Genomic DNA, 18,058 nt, shown 5'->3' on the forward strand with positions numbered 1-18,058 from the left:
TGTGTAATTGGTTTCTATTTTTTTTCTGTTAGATATGTCATTCATTCTAGCTGTACATATTGTGAATATCATATTAAACCAGCTCACTAAGAATTATGCTATAGTATATTGTTTGTATGTTTCTGAGGCATAGATATCAAAATAAACATTTTGAAAAGAATCCCAAATTTAACTGGTCTCACGCTTTTACTTTTATTAAACATCAGCCAAGAAGAAACAATGAATGTATGTAAGAAAACACGAACACAACTTTCCCCAATATAAGTGCACAAATGAGATATCGTCTAAATAAATACATGGTATTAGTAATATACCGGAGTTCTGTGAGTAGTTCCATGAAAAAAATTATGACTTTCCAGAAATGATGAGTTCTCACCTGGGCTGAAATCTGTTTTGCGATCAGTGTAAGTCACAACAGTGAATTACTACAGGTTTTACAGTCCTCAATACTTAAAAAAACAAAAACAAACACAAACAAACAGACCAACAAAAAAATGCAAAACAAAACCAGCAAAGAGATGAGCAAATATACAAACAAAATGAAATACACCACATCATTTGCTCTGAATTATTAACCATGTTTAAGCACCTGTTCTTCAATATTGCTCTCCACAAACATGTCTGTATGCAAGCGAACTTTTTGTCTCCGCCCACCCAGAACTCCATCAGAGATGAAGAGATCCAAAATGACTGATGTTGTGTTCTTACTGTACAGACTTGAAAAGAACACAACAACTGCAAGATCCAAAGTCAATACTTTGGTGAATTCTCATTGTCTGTGGATAACCAGGTGTTCCACTGTGATGAGATGTGTGTGCCGTTACCTGCCCGTTTTGGGCACCAACTGCAGGTTGTCTGATAAAGTGCCAAGTTTTTTTTTTCTCCCCCCATTAAACAAGCATCACTGATCAGTGATTGGCCAAGGCGGGATTCTCCACGTCCTCTTCCATCACCTGGCTGCCAAAGCCGCTATCCACCGTGCTATCTGATTGGCCGAGATAAAAAGACCGTTATGAATTAGATAAACCACCTGAACTTTGGCGCAGGAGTATCTGAAGGAATATTTGAATACGTGTAACTGTTACTGACCAAAAAATGTGGCATCTTACTTACGTAATTTCATATTCTTTTATTATATTCTTAAACATATTAATGTAATCTTCACGTAAACTTTTCCAGCTTTCTCTCGCATCTCAACATATGTGCATTTAGTACAGACAGAACTGCGAATGTGTGAGGATGTATATGTATGTATGTATGTATGTATGTATGTATGTATGTGCGTAGGTGAATGTGCAAATTGTCCCACCTATATTCTGTTTGTCCTCTCTAGGTTGTCTCTGTCGAAGCAGCTTCACACCTTCAGTCAGTCCCAGAGACTGGAGAGCCTCCACCAGGCCCTCTACTGGACCCCCACCCAGCTGTAGACATAAAACATATACCATTAACTAAGCATCTTAACTTCAAACGGGCGCCCGATACATACGCTGGTACTCCACAAATTTTGCTAACAGCTCTCTACCTCCCTGTACAAAAAGACTTTTCATAGCACAACCAGGTCTAACCACTCATTTTGCAGAACATATTCTATTAGCTACACAAAGAATCACCAAGAAACAACCGCTCACCTGGTAGTTTTCTAAAAGGTTCTGACAGGGTGAGGGACTTTCTTGGTACAGGTGTGCCAGTGTGAGCATGCCCAGTTTCTCTGCCAGGTCTCTCCAAGGCACGTTGCCCTGACTCAGAATGCCACACAATTTACTGACAGTCTCACTGTCCAACTGCTGGCCAGCTCCTGCCGAGGCAGACACAGAAGAGATGTCAGAGGTTAAGACAGACGATCCTTAGCGATTAATGAAACTATTTACTTATTGGATACATCGTTTTCACGGGGGGGGGGGGAGATTCCGGATTTGCTCCTTACCTTCCTCACTCATTTTTTTGCTCTTCTTGGCTGTATGCTGGCTGGGCTTAGGGCTCCGTCTACCATCTAAAAGGTCTCTGACCTGTGCAATGTATCGGATATTTGGGAAAAAAAAAAAAAAATCTGTCAGAAACAACCAGAGATTCACACCACTGGCGACTGTAAAATCGTTTGAATGAGACGTCTAACCTTCTGGCATTTGGCCAGATCAAAGGGCGTGTGTCCGGCTGCTCGCCTCTTGCGCGGGTTGACCGGCTCCGTCTCGGACGATATGGACATTTCTTCTACCTGCTGAGCCATGTCTTCAGGAGCCTGCCTCGTCTCCTCCTCCGTTTGTTCCTCCTCATCGTCCTCGTCCGAAGAGGAGCTCAAGAAGAGAGGCTCGTCGTTCTCCAAAAGTTTATTGGCGCCTGAGGAACGAGTGATAAAATCCCATTCGGTGTCATAATCCGTGTATTCCATGAGCCCATGTCCTTAATGATACTTCAAAAAAAAAAAAAAAAACCATGAGGAAATGTATGCGCTCTGAAATGGGAATTATCAAACCTGCTGCGATGAGCATGGAGCAAAGTGGAGGAGAGCCTTGACTGGCGGCAAAGTGGAGAGGAGTATTCCCTCCAAACGTACAGATGTTTACGTCTGCTTTGAGCTGTGGGGGGAGAGAGAAAGAGAGAGGGGAGGGGGGAGGGGGGGGGACAAGAGAGCTGTGTCTTAGTTAAACAGCCACGGGACAGACGGTCCTGTATGGTGCGGCAGCGTGAAAAGGTGAGCCGTGTTAAAAAGGTGCAGAGGGGGTTACCTCGGTGATGAGAGTGCAGGCGGTTTTGAACAGGTCTTCTTTCACGGCCAGGTGTAAAGCGGTGCACCCGCTCTTCTGCTCTGGCGTGTTGATTTTGGCTCCAGCTTCCACCAGCAAACGTAGACAGCGTTCGCCTCCTTTCCTTACAGCGAGGTGCAGTGGATAAAGTCCTGAGGGAAACAGAGAGAGACAAAAGGAAGACATGGGACCAGGCACTAAAATTTCACTTTGTTTTGCAGATCACAGAACACCTGTTGTTCGTTGGACGTAAAAGACGGCTCTTCGTGTCGGCCCCTAATTACCTGAGAAGTCAGCTGTGTTGACGAGGTGGGCGTAGCGCTCACCCAGGAGGTTCAGAAGCACTCGGAGCATTACGTCATCACCTGCATGAGCAGCCAAGTGAACCACAGTCCGTCCATCCCTGTCTAACAAACTGGGGTCCGCCCCGACCCTCAGAAGAAGCTCCACCAACTTTGTCTGTTTGGTGATTACAGCAAGATGCAATGGAGTCTGGAGAGAGCAATTCAAGAGAGCAAGATAGTAACAGAGAAAAAGAGAGAGAGAGAGAGAGAGAGACAGAGGGAGAGAGAGAGATTGATCAATTGGAGTGTATGTCATTAAAAAAAATCTCCAGTTTTGGAGTTGCAGTTGCATCAGTTGTCGTGGCAGACAGAGGACGCTTACCTGGCCCAAGTTGTTGAGTTTGTTAATAATCTTCATTTGAGGAGTTCTGATAATGGAGTGGAGCAGCTGCTGTACCACCACCGGCTGCTGATGGATGATAGCCAGGTGCAACGGCCTGTTTGTGTGGACAAGCAACGACAGGGACACAGACACAACGGTGAGATTTTAGCTTTGCATTTAGTTACTCAGAAAAAAAAACAAAACCAAAAAAAAAACCCAGAGAAAAAACAAAAACTGAGAAGCGCAAACATAAAGTAAGACTCACGTGTCTCCGTTTTCATCCTGAACTCCACACAGGTGTCTCTGCATGGCGATGAGTGGTCGCACGTCCCCGGTGCTGCAGTACTCCAGGAGAGCCTCTGCTGTCCGTTTGGTAGCCGCCGTGGCCCGGTTCTGCAGCGTTGCCACTGGATACGGAACAAAACGGCTTTGTAAAGCTCCCAGTGCATTACTCTCACACCTGCGTCTAGATTTTTGACCTGAATGGATAATAACCCGGAGTCTCACAGCTGCCTCGTTAACACCGTTCTGCACCGGTTTTTACTGTGTTTTAGCCTAAGTCCATCCTGCTCTGATGTTCCTTACCAATTTGAAGGAGCTGTTGCTGGGCGGAGGCCTGGGCTTGTGTGCTGATAGGCCGCTGTTGCTGCTGGACTCCTCCTGTCTGAGGAGTTGACCCTGACATCTGAGTTCCGCCTCCTCCGAAACCACCACACCCACCTCCATAGAAACCATCCATCTGATGATTAAACTGGTAACCTGCATCCCAGATTTACAAGTGAGTTATACGGCTGATGTTACATTCGCGGGAGGTTCTTGCCACTGCTCAGATGAATTGAAATGAATTTAAAATCAGAACCAATGACGCGTCTAGCAGCGCTAGCACGCGGTGCTACCATTATAGAGATAAATGACTCCATCTAACCTCCACCCATTCCTCCACCTGTTCCTCCTCCAGCATCTCCGAACCCCCCAGCTCCTCTCCCTAGACCGCCTGCGCCTCCTTGTGGCCCACGCCAGTTATCGTATGTCTGTGGTAGGGATTTCATTCTCTTTCGCTGGACCTCCTCTTTATCTGAGAGCGCCAAACCAGAAACAAAGGCAAGCAAATGGAGACAGGCAGAGAAGAGACAGAGATATGGAGTGAGCCTTACCACTGCATACCATTTCCATGAGTCGAGGACAGAGAGACACTTTCAAAAAAACCCTACGCGATGTTTTATATAAAAACCACAAAGCTCGAACATCTAACAGCGGTTTAGGAGTTGTTATGAAAAAAACACGTTTTGCAAGTTGTACCTTGATTATTTGGCACATATGTGAACTGCTTTGGCTCGCTACAGTCCCCTCCCTTCTTTCTCTTAAGCTGCAGGAACACAGTTACGGGCCTTTCGATTTCTTGACAGTGGTACGCAGGAGTCTTAAACACGATGGCATACTGGGAAAAAGAGAAGGACAGATAATGAGCTAACTCATACATGTTTACTAAAGACATCAGCTTTAACGTTTAAGCAACATTTGACGAAACAAGTCTCAGAGTAATTTAAGCACGCAAGAAAAATGATCGTTCATGCATCTTCGCTTTGAACGCACCTGTTTATGGACATCGGTGGGTGAGAAGTCCCCAAACGCCTCCCACACGCCGTCCTCGTTTTCCTCGTAAAAGCGAATTTCAATATCGTCTAGTGGAGAATTTGCCTTGTGTCAGTATTCAGTTAACTTGTTAAAAGCTGTTCAAGATGAGATTGTGGAAGATAAACGATTTTCAGGAATAAATGACTCACCCTTCTGTACTTTGTCACACAGCAGAAAAATCTCGTCCCCACCGGCCACAGAACCGCATGTTTTATCCATGCGCGATATCTTCAGATTGGATGCATTAGGTGACTCTACAGAGTTAAAAGAAGCACATTTTTATTTTTTAAATTTAAGCCGTTCCAACAACATAAGGATCACACTAACTTAGTTCGATGTCAACCCCGTGCACGACTGACTTGACTGAACAGCACTTTGAAGGGGAAGGACTTACTGCTGTCATAGATGGGGTTGGAAATAACAGGCTTCAAGGCTCTGGTGAAGCCTCCGTTACTGTCCTGAAGGTAAGCCGTGAACTTTAACCTCACTATGTTCAGGTCCATCTGTTTGCTTAACTCTTTGGCTTCCAGTGCAATAGTTTGCTCCTCTGCCTCTGTGATAGTGAGAACGAGAGCGAGAGAGCAAAACCGAGAGTGAAAGAGAGATAGAGAGAGAGGAGACAGACAGAGAGACAGAAAGAAAACACAAGCACAGATATGACTGACGGCTTCGAGCATTTACGTAAGTTGTTAACGGGATGTTCTGCCGTTCACTAAGATGTGTAGTGGGTTAACGGTGACTCACCACTGAAATGATATCCAGGCTCTCTCTGCCTCCTTTTCTCCTCTTTCAGTCTTTTCATCAGTACCTCCTCCACCGCTCTCTTGGTGACGTGAAGAATGCCCAAATTACTAAAACTGCAAAGAAAGATTCAGACCAACTGTCACTTCTGACAAGCACGTCTTCACTCATATCAAAAGTGTGTTTATTGTTTGCCGAATCCAGAAACTGAACGTTGCTTTCTTCGTCTGTTGCCATGACAGTCTCGTAGAAACATTTGACTAAGAACATAAAAGCTGAAAGCGGTGCTTTGGTGGCATTATATTTTGGTCAAAATTAGGATACTGCTGTATTTTTTCCTCCTTAAAATTCACCTTAAATTTCTTTTGAAACATAAGACTTCTAACATCAAAGTCACCAATGTTTACAAAATATTTCAAAAGGCCTCATTGCCTGAAAACACAGGTTTTATACTAAAATTGAGCTGTCTCTCACTGGGCCACCGCTTTGCTGATTGTAGCTGCCAGTCTGTACTCACGTTGCTGTGAGGTCATTGGGACCCACGTCCACGCTGCACGTCCCGTTCTCGTTACACTGACGGCCAACCAGACTGTGGGCGTGGACACGAGGAGGATCTGTGTGGGTCACCAACTGTACCTCAACTCTGGCATGGCCCACAAAGTTATTCACCTGAATACAGGTGAAAGAGACGACAGAGAGAGAGAGAGAGAGAGAGAGCGAGAGAGAGAGAGAGAGAGACAGAGTCATCTCATGTCAGTGTCAAGGCTCACTCCACAGAAGACAAACTCTGTAGTTAATGTAAATGAAGCTTTTCCCCCCCTGAGAGTGCATTTGGTCCTGAATCGTGAACGGTGATGATTAATGCTACCTAAAGCACTTCAAACAGAAATCCATTTCCTCTTCCATATGTCAACACCCCCCCCCCCCCCCCCCCCCACCCCTTCACATGATCTTATAACATATCCTAACAGCAAACACAGGGCCTGGCCACAGAAAGACTGAGAAGTCCAGATCACCTTAACTGTGGGGTATGTCCTCCTGTTCCTCTCACTGGAGGCTCCGGGTAGACCACCATGTGAGGGTCCCTCGCACTCATAGCGAAAGCGAAAACCTCTCTGTCCAAGCAGAGACACACATAGGGAAAGAGAACGACTTTTAGTTAAGTTAGTTTTAGCTGAGAGCAATAACACGTTGTTCAAGTTGTGACTCTGCGCTGGCACACATATTAGCATGATTTCATTCACATCTGTTCTTTCACTATCGAGATGTAAAGACAAATTCCAGGAAGGAACACTCATTCCCAATGTGGACTTCCCCCTCGTCATATGCAAATCTGATCACACATATTACAACACACTTCTCCATACCAATCTTTTCACCACAGCACTTGGGGCTGCTTTTCACGAGGTATGATTTGAAAGCACAAAAATAAGAATTTCGGTAATAAATTACGAGAGAGTACCAAAATAAAGCAAAATAAATAAATAAGTAAATAATAGTAATAATAATAATAATAACCAAAATGACCTAAACAAAAACAACTGAACTCACCTGTTTGGGTTCCTCGATTATCTGAAGGTAAGGCCCATGAGCTGAAAGGTATGAAAGATTCTGTCAATATTTACACTCAGTCTATGTTTACATCCTCATAGCCTCCATATTCATGCAATGAATCAGTATAACACAACTTAAGTCAGTTGTACTGGTATGTAACAAACATTGTCAGAAAGTAGTTCTTATAGAATCATGGGCCTGGGAGTCCCAAAGAGCAAACCTGAGAAAATAGCTACTGCTTACTGGCAATAAATTATTACCAGTGTGGTATCACAGAGTGACATTCATAAAACACATGTTACAATGCCACATAATTAGTAATCAACACATAATTAAAGGCCCAGTGATTTTCAAAATTTGTGAAATATGTTAATATGCTATTTATACACTATTATGAAAGCATCTGACATCATTAAAAGATGTGAAAGGATGTATATACACCCACTAATGTGAGAACATCAAAGGTTTGACAAAAACAACTTTTTCCACTGTCTGTTTTATAGCATGCCAAAATATTCACAGGAATCGCTAAAACTGAGCATTAACGTCACAAAGTTTACCACCTACAGACATAACTGGTAGATACCCCAGAATATTAAATCCAGGGATTAAAGTAGATTATAAACTCACCTGTCTCCAGCACAAAGGGCTCACTTTTTATGTCAACTTGGGGCATGAAAGGATAACTTGGTATGTCCATAAGTAACTGTGAAAATTAAATTGAATTAAAAAAAAATTAATCTCTTTTACCTTTTTCAACCAAGCAGAGTTCAGTTTTACAGGGGTTAATACCATGACAAATAAACACAGACTGAAAACACTTTACATTAAAACAAATGTCTTAATAAACTCTTGGGGCCCAGTTTTCTGTACATAGATCAAGGCAAATCCAGGACACATAATGGTTTTTAATGGAGAATATCAATTAATAATTCAGTACTCTCTACTGCTAAGCTGAGCCCGGTATGCGGTTTGTCAAGGAGTGTGGACACTGATTAAACCTTAAAATCCGGGAGAAACACTGAGTGCCTTACCTCATTCTCAAAAATTTTCATGCTGTACTGCGTTTCGTCCATTCTGTAACAAATACAGTTGAAGACTCAGGTTACAAATAGTGTTACTCGGGGAGAAGCCTGTGCACGTCTAGAAAAAAAGTCCCAGAAAAAGGTCATCTCCCCAATACAGTCACTCAGAAGAACAGTGAATCAGACGTGATGTTTTGGTTAAGCATCGACAAAAGCTAGTACTGTAAAAATCCCTGTTCCTTTCCTCCTGTTTAGCATGACAAGTTCAAAGAAGAAGACAATGCAACACACACCCGAAAAACAAAATGGAGCTGAGGGTTTAGTTCTACAAACAGAGTTGAAAAAATGTTACTTTCACTTTCACGAACCAGCAGAAAGATAATTGAAGTGTTTCTTTCTTTTTCTCTCTCTCTCTCTCTCTCTCTCTCTTTTTCTCCCTCCCCTCGTCTGTGCCTTGGTCATGTTACTTCCAGGAAGTAGAGAGGTAAAAAAAAAACAGAGAGGAAAGCCCCAAGAATACCAGCTCACTGCTGCCTCTGATGTCAGACGCCGAGAAACACACAAACACAATGACTCTCACCAACAGGCTTCTGCTCCTCTGCTTCTCAGGCCACTTAATCCAATTTCCCTTAAAGATTCCCCCCCCCCCCCAACCATCTAGACACCAACTTTAAAAACACTGACTTGTAGTTCAAAGCAAAATCTTGCAATAAAAAAAAAAAGAAATAAAAAAAATCTTAATAGGACAGAGGGTATGCAAATACGTCCTTACTTGAATGAAAGACAATCTCTGTACTTAGATTACTCATCTTTCTGTAAAGGGCTGTCAACTCGCAACTCAGTTTAGTAGGGAATAACTCAGAAATGCTATGGGGATTACCCCCTTACTTTTTACAACCCAGCGAGGACTCAAATCAAAGACATTCCCCTTTTTTCCACCAAAGAACCTGTCGACGTAAACAGTAACATAACCTGCCCGGTATGAAATGTTTGTAACAGTTTTTGAAAAGTGATGCGGTGTTGCATTTTAACCACTTCTCAGATTTTGCCTTCGCCATGTCTAGTTTGGGTTGATGCAAACAGGCCGCGTGCTGGAATGTGGGATTGCAAAAGGTACTTTTTCATCCGGCAGTTGACGGAAATGGGGAGGCATTCACAGTCAGCGGTTGCAAACTGGGTTTAGCATTTTTGCTCATACATCCCTATCTCATAGGGGCTACTGTTAAACCTAGCCACGAAAAAGTCTGAGTCAAACCTTCAACGTGAATAAAATCGCAAATTTTGGGATGATGTCATAATCAAATGTCATATTCAATGGGCTTCTGTAAGAAAAAAAAAACAACTTCCATTTTCACACAGTACTTCTGTTATGCTAGGATTGAGTGGTTGGTAGATGATGAAAAATCGGAGTGCTTTACCGAGAAAACCTACATGAGACAAGGATGTACTCTTCTTTTAGGACTGTGACCACATCCTGTCCCAATTTTCAGTACGAGTACAAAGACAACCTCTAAGTAGCCAGGAACGCACAAGACTCACTGCTACATTCACCATAGAGAGGCGATATCACTATGTACACTGAAATGCTAAAGAAAACTTCCTATAAATATAAAACCATATAAGGAGAACTTATTTTACACCATATGGGAGGACGTAGAATAAACAGAAATGCTAACACTCCACTTCAGACAACAGATGTGAACACACAGAATGAACACGCACGGTTCCATGAGTTTACCAATCACTGTAACACACTGTAAAGACCTATTTTATTCCATTTCCCACCTTCTCAGTCCTTTTCCATGTGTTTGTTTGTTTCTGTTTCCCACTTGAATATGTGTAAAGAGTTGCTCTTTCTCCATACCTCTCTCTTTCTCTATATATATATGTATGTATGTATATATATAGGCAAAAACAGCACTTTGACACATGCTGACGGTGGCACACAGGCAGGTGGTATTCAGTAAAAGGCTAGAGTAAGCATCAGATCCTGGATGTATAACAATATCGTGACTGCCACAGATAGAAAACGATCCTCTCAGTAAGAGCAAATGAGATGATCTGCCCATGCAATTATTCAAATCATTAAATATGAATAATATTGAATGAGTGCAATTATTCTCTGTGCGGCAGGAAAAAAAAGGTAAGAGACGTACGTACCTCAGTGCTCCTGCCATATTGTATGTCGCAGAGTCATCAGAGCTTAAACTGAAGGACACTTTGTCAGATTTCTGTAATCAAAGCAAAATTTTAATCCTCACTCTGTATTTCCTCCAGATGTTATTCCCCCTCTTCCCACAAGCACCTCGTACCAGCAAATGCCAGTTAGTACGCGCGTGAACTCCAAAAACCACTCAAGATTTTTTTTTTCTACGGGAATTCCCAAACTCCACTGCTGCGTACTTTGCGCTCAATAATCCTCGTATGACTTTTCTACACAATTCACTGTGCAAAAGTAAGCTATGTGACAGCATCAGTATTGTAATTCCGATAACTACTATTAGTTTGGTTCATTACCAGCGTTTCGTGATCTTCGCATCCCTGCACTACGATAGGATGATACAGTAGGACAAAAGAACTCAGTGTCACCCTACACCACTACGATAATTAAACGATAATCTACGTTATCGAAGATGTCATGCAACATGAAGTTCACATGAATAACGAAAATATATACAAAAATCATAGATCTCCGCAATTTCATGGCCAGAAATTGTGAGTAGATATGATGGGTTACTGAAGTAAAACGTGCATGAACTAGTGTTCCTATTCCAAGGTTATGATATATTCTGCGGACAAACTAAATGTTAGGGAAAGGATTTCACGCAAAATTTAATTTGCCAGTTTAAGTTGAGTTAGGTTAACGTTGCGTAACTTACCTTAGCCAACGATTCCTGATGTCTTTTAGCGATGTCAACACCAAATTAAACCAGAAACGACACACGCAGGAAGAAAAGAAAACAAACCAACAAACAGAAACAACCAAAAAAGCAAAACAAAGACTAAAACGATATAGGTCGTGAAACTGCAGGTTACTCTTCTCAATTTCTTAATGTTTATTTGAGACTTTCTTCTCACCGACCTACTAGAGCATGTTCTGTTCTCAGGTCTATGAAATGGAAAGCCCCAACTCACGGGGAATTCCGTAACCACGTGGTATAACAGCAGACAAACGATTGGTTTTCAAAAGTGCATAGTTTTAATGTACTATGTCCCCACACTTCCGCTAAAGTGTCAAAATAATTATTTAAATAATAAAAATGTTAACCATATGCCAGAAATGCTTACGGAGAAAGCAAACGTAAGAAATCATTCAATCTTCAATCAGATAATCAATCAGATTAAGATATGGCACGAATCATAACTTGAGCAATATTGTAGTTCACTTTGAGATTTAACTGCTCTGATGGCTAATATTATTAACTACTGACTATACTGACTATCATTAAAGAAAAACATAAAACTTTAATTGTATGTCTAAGAGGACCACTGAACATACACAGCTGTATTTATAAAACCACTGCATTAACAAAAACAAAAAAACCCAACAACCCCAAGACAAGAAGTTGAAAGCTGTAAGCTGAAGTTTCATAAATTTATTTTCAACCGCTGCATGAAGCTACATCTCACAGACATAATTTAAATATAATTATTAAAAAAAGAATGTATTAAAATGCTTTGTAGATGATTAAAACAACTCTATGGTTCCAGAGAACTGAAGTCCAACAATAGAAAGTTTTGAATGATGGGAATACTGTTCTCATCACACTGGAAATGGCTACGGACTGTCAGGAGAAAGGTGCTCTTCCGTGTGGACAGCATGGAATGAATCCTTTCTGCTATCACCTGGACAAACCTCATATCTGATGAGGGACCTAGAAAAAAAAAGGGGGATCAAAGACACTATCATCTTTAACAGTTAAACTAGTGTACGCTTAAGAAAGAGAAAACGCTAGTCGCATAGGTGAGATAATTATACGATTATACAAAGAGAACACAGAGACAGAGAGGGAAGTATGGATCACTGTAAATTCTCACCGACGGTCTTGCTTAATTTGTCCGGCGGGGTGTTTGTAAGCATCCTCTGCACTAGGACTGGTGGAACCTGCACACAGACCTGATTATCCCCTTCCTTTACAGTCAGAACAACTGGCCTACAATGCCAATGAAATGCACAAGCTTAGAAACTGATACAGTGACGCAGTTACTGCAGAGGAGTAACTCTAATTATGATGTAACTTTGGTGTTAAATTGTACCTTTTATTAGTGTCAAATCACAGTTCTCTCATACATTCTACACAAGTATTTATTTTAACATCACCGATGGACCTGAAATTTGTCACTGAATAAATGATAAATAAAGAGGGGCAAGAGTGTGAGACAGTCAGGAAGAAAGAGAGAAAATGAGATAGAATGAAAGAGAGAAAATGAGAGAGACAGAAAGAAAGAGAAAATGAGAGAGTGATGCACCTATAGTAGTGGCGCACCGCTGTGTGGGGTAGACAGGGGTAGCATGGTTTGTAGATGCCATTTTCATCAGTCTTTAACTCTACACAGCATCGTCCGCAACCAGTGAAAGTGATGTCACCAGAAACAACATTCAGTATCTTTTCTAAGGGCGTGTCTCCATTCATCAGATGGCCAGCATCCTGGGATGGACTGCCCTGAAACTGAAACGCTGTGATCTTCACTTTTAACTCCACATCACCTGATGAAGTGAACAAAGGGGGAAAAAATGGTCCTTTTTTTATTGATTTCTAAAGCAAACTACCATCTTTGTTCAATTTTATTAAGTTATTCTCACCGCTGTATTTCTGAGATAAAAGTGTGTGGAGGTCTATTTCAAAACTTGTGCTGCTTTTCTCTGGACGGGTTATTCTGTAGAACTCCCTGCAGCGGATATCATCTGGAAAGAGTGGTTTGCATGAGCCCCACGGAGTGGAGTGAAGCTCTACAAGACCTGAGGTTGTATCCTGTCTCACCAGCAGCAGTCGAAACTCCCATACTGCTTCTGAAACCAAGATGGCATTTAATACATGTCCCAAAGAAATATATAAGCGTTTGATGAATCGTTCTAACGAATTTTTATGCTTAGTAATTCTTGTAAACCACGGAGCTCAGAAACTTTTTTTTTTTTTTTTCAAAAATAGTTATTTACTACCTTTATTTGCATTTATATTTTGCAACCAGGCAAGAGCTGTGCCCCAGAGTACTACTGCACCCTGCTGGCCATCCTGCTCCACAGTCAGCAGTGCCTTGAGCACTCCTGCTGCTCTAGAACGACCCTCGGCCTCATCACGCCAAGCTGCAACACATGGACACACAGGATCAAATGGATATTCTGATGAACAGCTGTCTCCATGACAACCTCTATCAATTACATGAGGGAGAAAAAAACCATTCAGTGTCGTCAAAACGTATGTGTGTGTGTGTGCGCGTCTGTCATGTTGGAATGTGACTGTGCGTCTGTATAGGACTTACTTGTAATCATGTTGATGTGTTTGATTCTAACAAGCACGTGAACCAGTCTGTCAGGTCGCAGAGCCCTGAGGCCGACAAATGAGACTGAGCCTAAGTCCTGAGGCATGCGAGGAGGTAGAGATGCCAACAGGGGCCACTTCTCAAACAGATGAGAGCACAGTTCTCTGAATGTGCGACCATTCACATTCTGTGGGACTGGACAGGATCACAAACACCAGTCAGGCTAAACATGATATTCGAATGAGATTCAATTAGTCGTCAGGATGTAGGAGAATGAACATACACAGGTAAGAATCAGGAAAGACACAAGTTTAAGTTTCTGGCTGTACGGCGAGGTCCTCTATGTAAGTTCAAGTGCAGCCTGAGTTTACTGTTTATAGGTTGACTGTGAGTATAGTTATATGTGATGCTCACTTTGAAGGCCACAGTCCCTGGTGACCTGTCCCAGGTTCAGGAGCCTACTAGCGTAGGATGACTGCAGCACTGTTTCCTCTCTCCATTTATCTACATTCACTGTCACACCTGTAAAAAAATATTTTTTTTTAAAGAAGTGAATGAAATGAGGAGTGTTTCGTGTTAAAACAGTTGCAATATTATTCACTCTTTTGCTTTCTGAGTAATAGAGTTAGGAGCAGGGTGAGAATCAGTTCTGAACTAAATGGAGAATTGATGGCCTCGCAGTCTGAGTTTGAACTGGAACTGGCTCAAGTCTTGACAGTGTAAAATTGGGATTGAACAAGCCTTACAGGAAATGGAACTTAGATAAAATTCCACAACCAAGAGAGGTGTTACCCAGAAATAATTGGCCATAAAATAAAATTTCTGTTTTCAATATGTTCAAGACTATATTATACAGGATTACCTCTCAAGACTTCTTCAGTTAACATTGTAGAAAATATGCAAAAATGATTCATATGAATGACTCAGCACAAGCTGTTTCCTGGAAACTTTATTCAAAACTATTCAAACAGCACTTCTCCCAGTTTCCATTCAAACGTTCAAAATAGCCAAATGTTGTTCCAAATGAGTAAACTGTGTTTACTCTCCATGAAGTGTAGTGGATTTCAATTCAAATTCTAGTAAATCCAATACAATTCCATTTCTACCATCTCTTTTTCACTTGAATTGGAATTGAAGACATCACTCATGAGTTGGCTCCAACCCTGATAACTGAGTTACCGAATAGAGATGTGCAAAAAAGTGTGCAAAGAGTTGAAAATGTGCTACCTCAATCACTACCTGAATCAAATGGTTTATTTTACCTGTGATGAGCAATACATCTCCTGGGTACACTGTCAGGGCCCAGAATGCTGCTGCCCTCCATAGAACCACCTTCATCTCTTCTCCTGATTGGTCAGTGACAATCACCGTTGCCATGGGAACAGCGGAACCCGCCAAAGCTCCTGACTTTACTTTAATCTCTTTCAGGTGACAGGGGTGCACCACAGCCACCAAGACGGAGTAACGTACTCCGTGGGTTTTGCACCTCGCAAGAAGGGTGGTGGGACCACATGGTGGCATCAAAAGAGTTTGCCCTTTCTGGTCAATCCCCCGTCCACTATTAGCTGTGGTCAAGGCCAGTTTGGTCTTTTTAAGTGCACAAGTGGGGTGTGAGGTCTGTTCTGGTGTCCTGGGTAAGGCAACATCCAAAGGGTCAGAGTCTCTCTGATCCACAGCCACCTCCGTGTGGGTGACAGAACTGTCCTGAGAGCAGAGTATCCCGTCCGGAGTGGACTCTAGTATTACCCCTCCCTCCTGCTGCCTTTGGCTCAGACTGTCACTAAACATTTCCCCTGAGCCTCGCAGGGTTCCTCCGAATCCTCTCTCCCCTGAGCTGGATGTGGGGCTATAAAGCTCTGGGGAACTTGTGGAGGTTGGGGACGTCTGTTTAGGCGGTGTATACAGAGAACTGGGGCTTTTGTGCTGGCCAGATTCAGGAAGTTTGCCCATTCTGCCTCTCAGGACCAAAGCTTGACTCTTTGTCCAAGTAGTTAGGTAGTCAGTCTCCACTGATAAAGCTATGCTTGTCTTGGATCCACTACCAATAGGATCAGTAGTGTCTGAACCACCATGTGAAACAGGGAAGCAGCTATCTAAATATTCTGTCACTACCTCAGGGGACAGATCTCTCTCTTCAGGGTACAGTCGCTTTTTAAGAAAGCACGTTAAACCAGGATGTGTAGTGTCATCCAAATGCACCTCTTTCTCACCCTCTTCAGTCAATGAGTTGGCCCTTTGCTCTTGACATACCGGTTTGTCCAGTTTACAGTGAGCAGCCTCCCTGACAGGCTCATTAGTAGAGTTGCTTTGTTCAGCTGAAGTCCCGTCTCCTTCATCCAGATCACTTGCTTGGGTCTCTGTCTCATTCTCCCTGATCCTCAGTTGGCCCTGTTTCCAAGTGAGCTCTTGTGTCTTCCACGGACAGGAGTCATCCTCACGCCCATCCTTGGACAATAACTGAGGACTGGGGGCTCCCATAAACACGTGGATCTTGGATTTATCTGCCATGATGCTGTCCTTAAATAGGGAACAATTCTGAGATGTCAGTCCATTGTTTTAATTCCAGAGTCAAGGTCTTCTTAACCAAACAAAGGAGGTACCTATGCAGAAAAATGAATAAATACATTGGGCAAGTACAAAAACACAGAGAATTCTTTGCTAAATCTGTGAGTTCATGTATCTGTTTTAAAGTGTCCACTGAACTGGCAAAGAGATTAAGGAGAGAGAAAGGAAGGGCCACATTAATTCTCATGACTCCCAACCTTGATAAAGGCTCTCAGGGGATACTGAGTGGTATATTTTGAAAAAGGACACAGTTTAAAAAGGCCAGAGATTGTTTGTCTTCCTTTTCTTCAGACAAAACGACTTGGACAACAACCATCCAAGGCTACGTGAGAAAAAAAAATTCTTTTCCGTTTAACAAGACAGTCAAATGAATCTCCTCTCCAAACATACTCTGCATGTGTAGCACATGCACACACACAGTGAGTTAAAAAGTCAGGGAATATGAGTTTAGAGAAGGCTTTGTTATAAACCGATGACTATGCCCTGAAAACTCAGCTCCTCGTGTAAATCTTTTCCCTTGAATAGAGGCCCACAGCATCCTACAGCTGGTTACAATAATATGAGGACCCTCTTAGCCCCCTGTGCTGTTCACATTCTTGATATATGATGTTCTTTTAAAGCAGACAGCAAAAAAGTAGTTTAACAAGTACCGCCCCATAGTTCACCAATCAGATAATGGGTGTTGGCAACACATGAGCCAGTAGCATTGCAGAACCCGGTTCTTTGAAAGCACAGCAAGATTGATGATGAGGTTGGGGATAGAGAGCCCTGCTCGGAGTAGATGGGTAAGAGGCTGGCAGAAGAAACTTACGAGATAAAAAATTTAAGAATGAATGCATGAACATTTGAGAAGCATGGGAAGTTCTGGTGATAGCAGTTTGCTCTTTAAAGACTATGGGTAACATGAATTTGCTCCTCTAACACAACCAGTTTCAATATGTTTTAACTACTGTATTTGGTCTACAGAAGAGAGTTGTGTCTAGCTTTGTAGACAGAGATCATCCAAATTTCCTTGAGTAGTTCTCAAAGTCCCCTGAGTTGATTTTAGCAGCAAGATTAGAGAAGTAAAACAAGAGGCTGCAGCCTGCTCAGGGTCATAAAACACATAACTGTGCAAAGGCTGATAAGTGAATGCGCTACTGTGTCCAGGCACACATCCCGTCATGTTGTGTTATAATTTTATTACTGCCACCAGCAGGCCAGAAGCCACACAGGCTTCACAATGTGTGTATCACACAGCCCATATGAGAAATTCCCCGGAATAGTGTGAAATGACAATAACCTCTCTCTGGCCTCAAGGTAGAGCACCAAACATCCAAAACACCCAAGGCACAGCTTGACGTATAGACAGGTCGGATATGCACAATAAGGTAGATTGCTGCACACCCAGGAAGACAGAGTACTCCTGGCCCCATGGCAACCCCATGTAAAATGCCCAGGTTGATCATTACCACATTTGTCAACTGGGACTTTTGTACCTACATGAATACAGTGTTAACCAGTTAAACACAGTCTTATCTGTTTACCTGTGCTGGGTAGGGAACAGGGGGTCAGTGCTCTGGTAAAGCCTTGCTTTGCAAGGTAGCCACAGTTCAAGACCACTAAGAGAGCATCCCACAACAACCTGATAGTGAGTAATACTGAACCTCA

General features: G+C 42.5%; 1 protein-coding gene across 1 annotated transcript; it reads right to left on the reverse strand.

Annotated features, from left to right (window-relative positions):
• Window positions 1–220: 220 nt before the first annotated feature.
• Window positions 221–16,357, reverse strand: LOC115810460 (uncharacterized). The gene is made up of 32 exons (XM_030772392.1): window positions 15,106–16,357; window positions 14,258–14,365; window positions 13,844–14,038; window positions 13,524–13,667; window positions 13,167–13,373; window positions 12,833–13,070; window positions 12,401–12,516; window positions 12,079–12,237; window positions 11,242–11,288; window positions 10,523–10,593; window positions 8,372–8,414; window positions 7,968–8,043; window positions 7,335–7,375; window positions 6,800–6,898; window positions 6,301–6,452; window positions 5,787–5,899; window positions 5,437–5,595; window positions 5,192–5,296; window positions 5,001–5,089; window positions 4,707–4,845; window positions 4,333–4,482; window positions 3,993–4,166; window positions 3,673–3,814; window positions 3,408–3,522; window positions 3,026–3,233; window positions 2,724–2,893; window positions 2,471–2,573; window positions 2,114–2,334; window positions 1,925–2,006; window positions 1,629–1,792; window positions 1,310–1,421; window positions 221–985 (listed from the first exon to the last, which is right to left on the reverse strand). The coding sequence occupies exons 1-32, from the start codon at window positions 16,349–16,351 to the stop codon at window positions 909–911; spliced, it is 5,265 nt and encodes a 1,754-aa protein (XP_030628252.1). The 5' UTR covers window positions 16,352–16,357; the 3' UTR covers window positions 221–908.
• Window positions 16,358–18,058: the final 1,701 nt, after the last annotated feature.

The sequence above is a fragment of the Chanos chanos genome, chromosome 4, assembly GCF_902362185.1.
Source record: "Chanos chanos chromosome 4, fChaCha1.1, whole genome shotgun sequence".
Classification (NCBI taxonomy): Eukaryota; Metazoa; Chordata; class Actinopteri; order Gonorynchiformes; family Chanidae; genus Chanos; species Chanos chanos.

Bases quoted from the DNA above. Each gene is read 5' to 3' on its own strand.
- LOC115810460 (XM_030772392.1), bottom strand. From the start codon at position 16,351: ATGGCAGATAAATCCAAGATCCACGTGTTTATGGGAGCCCCCAGTCCT. The intron at 10,594-11,241 runs GTAAGTTACGCA...CTTTGATTACAG, and splicing joins ATCAGGAATCGTTGGCTAAG to AAATCTGACAAAGTGTCCTT. The intron at 2,574-2,723 runs GTAACCCCCTCT...CTCCCCCCACAG, and splicing joins CCTGCACTCTCATCACCGAG to CTCAAAGCAGACGTAAACAT.